The sequence below is a fragment of the Phaenicophaeus curvirostris genome, chromosome 3 (genome assembly GCF_032191515.1).
Source record: "Phaenicophaeus curvirostris isolate KB17595 chromosome 3, BPBGC_Pcur_1.0, whole genome shotgun sequence".
Classification (NCBI taxonomy): domain Eukaryota; kingdom Metazoa; phylum Chordata; class Aves; order Cuculiformes; family Cuculidae; genus Phaenicophaeus; species Phaenicophaeus curvirostris.
The window spans coordinates 97325752-97336445 of NC_091394.1; the positions used below are offsets into that span (position 1 = coordinate 97325752).

Below are 10694 nucleotides of genomic sequence, written 5' to 3' on the forward strand. Positions count from 1 at the left end.
TGGTAGGGAGGTTGGAACTGGATGATTTTTAAGGTCCCTTCCAACCTTAACCATTCTATGATTCGATAATTGTGCAGCATAGTAGCAAAAGGGTGTATTTTTTACAAGGAGGGAAACAATGGGGTTAATTTAGTTGAATAATCCAATCAGGAGAGGATAATATGGGGCAAGATCAAGTTAGAAAATAAAGTCATCTAATATCTACAAGAATTAAATCAAAGCTGAAAAGAGAGATTTCTTCTTGCATCAACTCAACATGTTTCTGACTCCTGAAATAGTTCACTCCATTTTTTCTTTTGAGTTTTATAACCTTTCTCTTCTTTTTTTTTTTGTGTGTTTTTTTAAAGTTGAAGTTAGTTTTTAAGAGATGGTTTTTAGAAACAAAAAAGTCAAAAAGTTTAGTTTGGAAATGTCAGGCTTCTATTCCCTTAGGAAAAAAAAGAAATTTTATACAGTAAGTGTTTCTGTAAACTTCAGGATTAAATGGTCTGATTTTCTAGGTACTTATGGCTTGCGTTTCAATTCTTTTATCTAGTATTGTTCGAGCACATTCAGTCTGACCCTATGTAGGAGTGATGAAAAAACTGTCCTCTATTCCACCACTCCATATCAGACTTCGGGATTCTCTTTTCTTGCATGAGACAAGTTAACAGGTTAAAGGTTAATAAATATTCAATGTGGGGGAGATGGAAAAACACGTTGACATTGCATGATCCCTTTAACTGTAAAATCTGCCTGCAATTCATACTTGGTATGAGTTAGGATCTGTGGGAACAAGTCTAAGATAATATCATGCTCCATGAGTAGAGTGAGCACCCAGAACTCTCCAGAGCATCATATTGACAGGATAAGTGGAGCTATTACAACTGATTGTGTCAATAATGAAAGTTTCACAACCTCCCTAATTACACGTTGCTTTGCTGGAAGAAGTGGCTCCAAGGGAGCAGTTAGACTGTGCACAAACACATGCCTGCCTGAAAAGTCAATAAATATGATTTACATGACTGACCGGTGCAATCACTTTGATTAAAAAAAGGGGAGATAGACAGGAGGGTGGAAAAAAAGAGAACAACTATTTCATGCATGAGTGCAATACTGTATAGGTCCATCTTATCATTTAGAGCTTCTTTCAAGCTGTCCTGAATAAGCAAATTATCAAGTTAAATGTGAATTAATGTTTTTTTTCCTCAATTCTCTTAGTGCTTGAGCCCACCTGCTTTCCCCACTAGACAAAGGATGCTTGTGAATATCTTTGTATTTTGGATCATACCCCAGCAAACACAGAGGTTGTTCCCACTTTGATTTTGGAAGGTGTTTCAACTAGTTTGAGGCAGTTGATCCATTATATGGATTCTATCTATCCCAGGTGACTCCCTACTGATAGAGCCAGGAGGAGCAAAAAGACATTTCTTTATCAAGTGAAGTTGCAGGCCCATTGACTCTGTTGGAATTGTCAGAAAGAAAGTAAATAACAATTGTTAGATTCAGATCCAGAAGGCTCTGGAACAAAACAGGAAATCTTCTGAGTTTATCCATCACAGTCAGGCGTTTTCCAGCCTCATTTATATTTCCCACTTCCCTCAGAAGGTCATCTCCATCCTGTCCAACACCCTCTACTTTAACTTGATCATCAGTCCTCCTCATCTCTCCACATTGACCTCTCATTTGCCTATTTTCTCCTTGCTCTCCGACCTCCTCCACTGGAGAAACCACTGATCTCGTATCACAGAAGCTGTAGGACTGGGCTGTGTGGGATGGATAATGACAAGGACAGATTTTTCTCTTGAGAGTATATTTTAATTTTAATTCCCACAGCATACAGTGGAGTTCTGCCCCCCTCTACTGGAAGAGCTCAGCACCTCCAGCTGAGCAGCTCTTGGTTTTCACTCTGCAAGGCACTGGGTTGGTCCTTGCTGGAGACTGAGACCTTCAGCCATAACCACAGACCATGCAAAGATTAACCCTGCTCTCCTGCCCAGTTTCTCTCGTACTGCCCCTGGATGGGATGATGTCTGCTACATCTTTTTTGCTGGTCTGGCCCCTCATGCTTCTTTTTCACCTCTTTACTGATGACAGTAGTTGGGGACACAAAGACAGGGCTCAACTATGGACCCAAATTGCATCTTCAGGGTTCCTCTCTCTCTTGATAAGAGCTTGTGGTTGAATGATCTGTAAAGAGGTGATGACACAAGGGTTACCAGCTGTCCTTTAGATGTCTTTGACCATCAGACCAAGTTCTGCATTTCCAACCTAAGCTTGAAAGGGAAATCTGAGTGACCCATTTGGCAATGCACATGTAGTGCCTGCTGTGGAAGATATGAGGCTGTTTATATCTCCTAGTGACCAACACAAGTGCAAAATACCCGCTGAATCGCACCCCAGATTGTTAGTCCTAATAACTTCCTTGTTGAGGAGAGATGAGGCACAGAGAGAGGAATAGGAGCTAAACTCACCTGAATGCAAAACTTTTTCAGAAAAAGAGGGATTTGCAGAAGCAACAGAGAAGAGCCCTCTGTCCCCATAGACTGAAGGTCTTTGGGGGCAGATCTTTGAGTCCAGCCTATTGCAAAACTGCTGATTTCAATTGAAAACTCAATACCCTCTCCTCCAGCCCCGATGACCCAGAGGTGTTTTATGAACCCAAGAGGTGATGAACCCAAGGAATGGAGAATAACCCTGCTGTAAGGGAGTGTATCAGGTAGTGAAGCACCAGCTTTATAGTAGCTCTTGGGTCTCTGTGCTGCTGAGTGTTGCCTCTTCTTCATCACGTGGAGATGTGGCACTTCAGGCCGTGGTTTAGCGAGCACAGTGGTATTGGGCTGATGGTTGGACTGGATGATCTTTGAGGTCTTTTCCAGTTTTAATGATTCTATGGTTCTGCCTTATGTCTTTGGATATCAAGTAGAGCTGATTCAGGATTAACGATTTCTTCACCTTCCCATGACTTGCCTCAGCTCTAAAAGGCTTATTACTTCTCAAGGATTGGTGGGAATGTGATTGTCTTCTGTTTTAGTGGACTTTTCCTCATTTGTACTCAACAAGACCCCTGCACAATTCTCAGTTCCACAAGGGACCATTTCTCCTAGCCTCATAGACCACATTTGGCTCAATCTCAGATGCTGAATAGCCCCCTTAAAACACCTCCAGGTTTTCTGTATCACCACCCCTCTCCTTCTCCAAAGGCCCAGTACATTTCTTTTTCATGTCAATCATCTGCTTTTTCCGAGAAGGAAAATTTCATGAGTCAAATAAGCCCAAATGGCTGTTAAGACCTTATCTACAAATGTTAATGGCTACTTTAGTTTCCCAAGAACCAAGGAAGACCAGAAAGAAAAGCACAAAGTAATTGAAGCAGAAATGTCAAAGTTTTATTGTATAAATCTACAAAATACTTTGCTACAATAGCAAATAAAATCTAGAACTATTCTGTTGACAGGTTCTAGTGGCTTGGTGTGATCTTGTAAATCCAACATGACACATGAGGAATAAACTGCCTGATACAGTCAGACCTAGAGCAACTGATGTCAGTTTACAAAGACCTTTTGGCTTCAGCCCCTATAACCTGTAGTGATTCAATGCATTTGCCTTTTGTACAAGGTTGTTTGAATTAATTATATCTCTAGTAAAAATAAAAACTCTAAAGTAGTTTTGTTAGAGTCAAATGTAAAATTGCCTAAGGAAAAAAATCCAGTGGTTGAAATCTGCTAAAGTTTCACAGACACAACACATACACACTTCTTCATTCATGTGACACTGCCCCAGGAAAATAAACTACCAGTCACTCCTGGAGAGGTTGCTAATATAAACCAGGGTGCTACAAGTAAAGCTCCATTTTGCTAGGAGTGATAATTGAAATAAAATCAATCCAGGAGATTCAGTTCTGCACACTCCAAAAAGTCAGCTTAAAATGTACAAATCTCAGGACCAAATTCATTAAAATTCATTAAAGAGGCAGGAAAGTCTATGGCAAAATAAAATGCCCATTGAGGCAGTCATGTCCCTTGAAAGGGACTGTGGAAATTAAGCACCTCAAAATCAAACATCATTTTAATTTTGAAATTATTCCTGTGAATTCTGCCTTTACATGGTTCTACATAATCTTCCAGTCCTGGACATTTTTGTTGAATGTTGCTGAAATGCACATTAGGTCCCATTCATTTAGTTCAAGTACAAAAAAAAATACAGCACAGAATTTGATTAAGTGGATTTGATTGCTCAACAAACATCCACGCGCGCTGACACACAAACTCGCATACCCGGGACAGTTGGCTCTGGAAGAAAGAGGAACCAAAAGGACCTCTTCAGCTGAGATGTGAACCAAAACTGTCTTGTTCAACTCACTTGAGTTCTTGTCTTTTTGTCTTTTGTGCTCCCTGGGTCTGGATGGAAACAGTCACGCCAAAGCCAGAACAAGGACTGCAGTTCTTGCAGTAACTCTGGCCCATGCAGATCCAGGAAGCGCCTGCTGTCTCACAAGACTCTCCTTTCTGGCAAGACAGCTGGCCCAGTTGTGCAGGCTCAAGCAGTTCAGACAAGCATCTGGACCGCAGGATGCTTCTCCGAACCTCCAGAGCCCTTTGAGGTTTGAAAACTGATACCCGCATGAAATGAAGCTACCCCCAACTCAGGAGAAATGAGTTACAGCATCAACAGCATGGAGGGTTCATAGCCTAGATAGGGTCAGTCATTTGGAAAAGTTAATCAAGGAAGTTTTTGTACTGATAATCTAGTGAAGATGTCTTTAGGTGAGTCCCAGTGGCCCCAGACTGCAGAGGTATGGTATCATCTCAACAGACAGTCAATACAAGCCTGGCATCCTTGCTGTCCCCAAAGCCCAGACTTGGTTCTTCTGTCCTGTCTCTTGGTTTGTTTCCATTCTCCATACTTTCTTCTGTGCTTGGAGCACCTAGACCACTTTAAATTTTTCTTCATCCAGTTGGAAGTGACTTCCTTCTTTCATTCTGGTTCTCAGCACCTTGAAAACAGACTTGTACTGCTTGAGAGGCTCTTTGGTGTGCGATTTGCCCTCTGTCTTCCCTGCAACACTTGTTTCTCCCCTTGGAAAGCAGGACTTTTGGACACAAAGCAGGAAATTCAGCAACAGCAGGAAAGAGATCTGTACAAGAAAAAAAAGTGTAGCATTCAGGTTATAGATATTTTCTTCCAGTTCTTAAAGGAGGCCTACAGGAAAGACAGGGAGGGGCTGTATATCAGGAAGTGCAGGGATGGGGTGAAGGGGAACAGTTTTAAGCTGAAAGATAGGAGATTCAGTTTAGATATTAGGAAGAAATTTTTTACTGTGTGGGTGGTGAGACATTGAATCAGTTTGCCCAGAGACCTCATGGCTGCCCCATGGCTGGAGGTGTTGGGTGCCAGGCTGGATGAGGCTTTCAGCAACCTGGCCTAGTGGAAGGTGTCCCTGTCCATGGCAGGGGATTGGAGCTCAAGGATCATTAAAAGGCCCTTCCAATCCAAACCATTCTATGGTTCTATATCCAAAGTGGGGAGTACTTGGGATGTCTTAGGAGATGGGGTTATTTTAAGCTGTGCCTGCTAGGTGTCTTCAGCTTGGGGGCCACACTAGTTTTTGGTGTCTACATATTTGCCAATGGTCCAGCAGAAAGCAAGGCATGATGCTCACTGTCACCAGCAACATTAATCTTTGGGGCTGGTGCTTGGGTTCCAACGTTAAGAAGCTGAAATCCCACCTATCTGGTGGTGCCAGACTCTTGCAACCATTGTGGCTGAGGTCTCAAGACCAGCAGCTACATCCACCTGGGTTGTTCAATATCTTTGGCCAAGACATTGGGGAGGCTGAGAATGGCCCACAAGGGCAAGATGAGAGGTAATTACCTGTACCAGTCTTTCCTTCACACAGTGGATCCAGCAGTTGGTGGCTGGGGATCCTGACAGTAGGTCTGATTTTGAATCCTTATTTTTGAAGATTTTTCCCTTTGGCTTTCCTTCCAATTCCTGAGCACAGCAAAGTGATTCCTTCTCAGAGGAGGATCTGAGTGAGTCACTGTAAGCAAGAGAAGATAATGCTTGTAATGCATGGCCAGCTCATCCTCAGCTATGACACCCACTCCCCCACCACTCATTCCAGGTCATTAGTGAGAAATGCTCCGTTCTCTCTACAACCACTGCCAAACTAACTCACTCTGAACAAGCGAGAGGAGAGCCCCCACCATTCCTGAGACTGACTCATTTCTAGCCAGGGTGCAGAGCAGCTATGAATCTCCTTTGCACTGTGTATGGTCTCGTGCTGTGTTATCACAGCTGGAGACACAAGCCCAGAGATTCACAAGGCAGGTGCTTGGGCTGGGCTATTGAAGAAACTTCCCATTTCCTCCTCAAATTAATCAGCTTTTCCCACTCACTCTCCTTTATTTCCTTTTGTCTGACTCTCCCTTCCCTTTTCTCCTAACCTTAATCTGTCACTCAAAATGCTTCATGTCCCATTTCTGATTTCTTTTTCCCCAGTGCAAGTTTGTTACTGGATGGCCTATGGTTAACTTAGGTCTGAGGAGTGCAGGCAGGACAATATCAGAGAGTTGCCTTACCTTCAGCTTCTCGGAAGGAGGCACGCCAAAGCTCTTCTAAGCCATCGGTGCCAACTGTCACTGCTGTAGTAGTGCCAGGAGCATCCAAGGGGCATTCTTGTTGCTGCATCTCTTGCAGAAGTTTTGTTCATTTGGTCTCTTGGTGAATGCAGATGATGCTCAAGATGTGTCCAGCCTCAAGAAGCTTTGAAGAGCCAAACTTCCTGCATATGTTTTACAGCAGTTTCATCTCAAAGCCCTATCATCAGATGTTAGCAAAAGCACGGTGATCTCTGAGCATTACTGTCCTAACATGGAAAATGTCACAGAGTCCAAGTCCATCTCCATCCATAGCAAGAAGAAAGTTCCTTGTGAATAGACAGCACTCTGTCCTCAGGTGCTCCAGGACAGGGGTGTCAGGCTTTCCAAGAGCATTTTAAGTCTGTCTGTGTGAGCAGAAATTCTTTGTTGTAATGTGCAGGCTGAAACTGTGCTGGGACACACAGCTCTTCACTTCTTTTTGCTTTTACATGGCAAAAGCTTCTATTGTCTCCACACATCAGCATGGACTCGATTTGCTGCTCTGGGGATATTTTGCTCTGGATTTAGGCTGTGTTTGTTTGTTTCATTCAAAGAACAAGAATTTATTTCCCTTACCTCCCCCGACCCTCTCAAATTAGCTCTGGTGATTCCTCTCTGAAAGGAAGCAGACTGCCCCTTTATTAAACGAGCTCAGAATATAATATAATTTGAAACTCTGTTTCCTGGTAAATGCACAGCATAATGTGCAGAGAAAGGGTGAAATTTGCCTCTGCACTGCAGTGGCCTTGATTGTAAAGAGCAGAAACTAAGACAAGAAATAAACCAGTAAAAGCCTCTTTAGAGGAAAAACATTAAAGCAGGTGTTGGGTGCAGTAAAATGAAAAACACTAAAAATAATCCAGTTTCTTAAAGATTTAGGTTCCTGAAGTCATAGGATTTCTTCAAAAAAAGAAACATTAAAAAAATATTTAATCCTTTGGAGCAAGCACAAACAGGAGATTGCCAACTGAACAGAAACCCAGTGGTAAATCAGAAATGGGCAAGGGTCAAAAGAAAGATGTCTCCTCAGGACAGAGGCACCTCTTCAGATAAGAGAGAAGGAGAGATCCAGATGGGTAGGAACCCTCAGCCAATTGCTGCACTCAAGTCCTTGAAAGCCGCCAGTGTTAAACGGCTGCCTCTGAAGTTGGGAATTGTCTTTAGTTTCTTGTCAGGGATCTCATAAAATTGTCCATTCCCCACAGTGGTGCAAGAAGGATCTCAAGCACCACCGTACTGCAAGGGTCAGGTGAGGTGGGCAACAACATCTTAAGGTGCCTCTCCCCCATCACCTCCCTCCCCCCACAAGCAAAGTTAATTCCTCTGCTATGGGCTGTTGGACTGAGCACACCTCATGCCTCGTCTCAGCCAGAACCTCTCTCCAAGGAGAAGCTTCCTAAATATGCCCCCTTCTCCCTTTCAAATAACCCAGACTGCTGCCTCCTTTGGCCTGGCTCATATGACAGTCGCTGGTGGGCTGGGGGGCTCAGGTTGAGTCCCGTTGCTCGGCACAGGACTGACAGTGCTTGAGGGAGGCACAGTCTCCACAGAATCCCCTGACTGAATCTCAGGGGTCCTCTGTGGGCTGGGATCCTCAGAGTGGTCCATGTTACCTTGGACTTCCTTCCCTCTTTGGATCAGCTGCTCTAAGGTCTTGGGCAAAGGGTAACTCAAGAAGCGCTTCAGTTTGGGCTGGAGGGTGCCTACCACATACTGGATAATTTCCTCCTCATCTGCATCAACATAGAGGGTCTGGTACAAGTCTCTCTTGCGCCAAAGGAATTGATCCAGGGGCTCCCCCTCTTTCTGGGGCAAATCCAGCTCCCTTTTGATAGCGTCCCTAGTCAGAGTCCCCTCACTGTACTGCAGGAACTCCTTCTTGAACTCAACCCAGTTCTTGACAGAGTCCTGCTTATATTCCCACCACTTTTTAGCTGGGCCGTTCATGTGGTTTTGGATCTGAGAGAGCCAGTACTCCTCTGTTCCACCCACCTGCTTTAAGTATTCCTCCAAGTGGCTCAAGAACTCCCGGGGATCCTCAAAGACCTGGGTCTCCACTGGGGAGGCTGGAGCATCCTCTGACACAGAGACCCACTGGTAGGAATCATGGGCCTGGGGGATGCTGGGCACCTCCCCAGGCGGAGGGGTCAGAGCATACATTTGGCTCATATCAAGAGCATAGTCATAAATCTCCCCCTCACTTGGCCTGATCTCTGGGCCTCCCACCCCAACGGACACAGTCTGCTTCCCATGGTCCCCAGGGCAATATTTTCCTCCCATGGACTCCAGACGGTCTGCCCACTTCTCCAGGCGGAAAAAGACCTCCTTCCAAACATTCATCTCTCTCTTGACCCACCTCTCCAGATGGGCAATGGTCTCCTGGCACCTGGCCAGGCAGGCCTTGATAGACTTCTTCCATCTCTGGTTATCAGTTGGGACATGGTCCTCTAAGTTATTCTCTAACTTCCCCACTGATTTCTGCAAGCCTTTCAGCTCGCGCTCCACCTGCTTGGAGACTTCAGACAGGAGGTGCCGGTGGGTCCTCCTGACATGCTCCAACATTTCTGCCCTACATTTCCCTATCTGCAAGATCACATTGGGCTTGTTGACAACTCCACGGTGCCCCTGGTAGGAGTGGATGCCAGCATTGGTGACATTGTCCAACTGCATGACTCCGACCGTGTAAGTGTCAACTACAGAAAACCGAGTTGTAAGCCCTGGTGCTAGAGCTGGCTCTCAAAAACCCCACTACAACACTTCTCAAAAGACACACAGAAACTTCTACCCCTCCCCTCAAAAGACTTTTCAACACAAACACAACCAAATCAGATATCACCGCAGAGTGAGCTGTTCGGTCCCTGTGGATCCCAGAGAGAGTTGTAGGCAAGTTTCTCCTGGTTCCCGGCTGGAAATGTTGGTCTCACGTGCTCAGTGTGTCCCAGAGAGAAGCAGGATCATCCAGGAGCAAGGAGAAGGAGTTGGCTAAGATGTCCAGCCCCGCACACGTGCCAGATATCGGCTCATCCGAAGCTGAGGATCTCGAACTGCAGAAAGTCTCCACTGAAGAAACACAGAGATGCACACAGAAGCTGGAAGCTGCTGCAAAAATCCTGGTGATTTCTTCTCTGGTAAACTTGGCCAGTCAAAACGGTTTTCACTAGAGATGCAAAGAGCTGCTTCTCTTCCCTGTCTGAACTGCCACTAGTCCAGGCTCTTCCATCTACTTATACTCCACACAGCTCAACATGTGGGTGGTGCCCTGCCTCCTCTCGCACTCTCAGCTCAGCTTTCATTGGAGGAAAAGCGAGGCCGGTGTCTGTGGCAACCCAGATCTTGGCAGCCTCCCCTCGCTTCCCACCCCCTCGCGTACGCCCCCAGACTCGACGCGAGAAGCACTTGAAAGGTGCTGGAGACAGTTGGGTAGATGGATGAGTAATCGCACCTTCCGCCTTTCAGCTTGCAGGAAAAACACTTATTCATTCCACAACTATTTACTCAGCAAGGTCATCATTAGCATGCTTCCCCTGGCAGGACTTAGCGAGGGGGAAATGAGGAGAAATTCACTGTGTCACACCAAGACAGACACCCACACGCCCCCCGCACACCCTCACATGCTTGCACACCCAGACGCACACGCACACACACACACAGTGAGCTCACTCCTAATATAAATGCTTGGAAACGGTTGCAAATCAGGAGGGAAAATAAAAAGGGAGAGAAAAATGAGAATAAAAGAGAAGGGGAGAAGGAGAAGGGAAAGCTCTCAAAGTAGCCACTTTAGTGCAAACTGGAACACTCTGGACATTCTGAAGTATTGGTGAGTTGGAGTCACCCCCACAGCTTCATTGCACCAGACCAACCGCTATCTTGGGAATATTCGGAAAGGGAGGGGGATGGCATCCTGGGTTTTACACCAAATTAAATCCGCCCGTCAAAAGCCTGTTCCGTACTTAGCTTGAATCAGATGCTTAATCAGTTTAGCCAGCCCACAAGTGCAGATGAAGCTACATTTGTTCTTTGCTCTGAACAAAGCAGGAAAAGCCAACCATAAAAGGAGTCCCCGGGTCTTAC

At 45.2% G+C, this 10694-nt stretch overlaps 1 protein-coding gene across 1 annotated transcript; it reads right to left on the reverse strand.

The window, feature by feature from the left end:
- Window positions 1-4369: 4369 nt before the first annotated feature.
- On the reverse strand, window positions 4370-9804 carry ARC (activity regulated cytoskeleton associated protein). The gene is made up of 3 exons (XM_069854740.1): window positions 6564-9804; window positions 5854-6022; window positions 4370-5116 (listed from the first exon to the last, which is right to left on the reverse strand). The coding sequence occupies exon 1, from the start codon at window positions 9291-9293 to the stop codon at window positions 8079-8081; it is 1215 nt and encodes a 404-aa protein (XP_069710841.1). The 5' UTR covers window positions 9294-9804; the 3' UTR covers window positions 4370-5116; window positions 5854-6022; window positions 6564-8078.
- Between the last annotated feature and the right edge of the window lie 890 nt (window positions 9805-10694).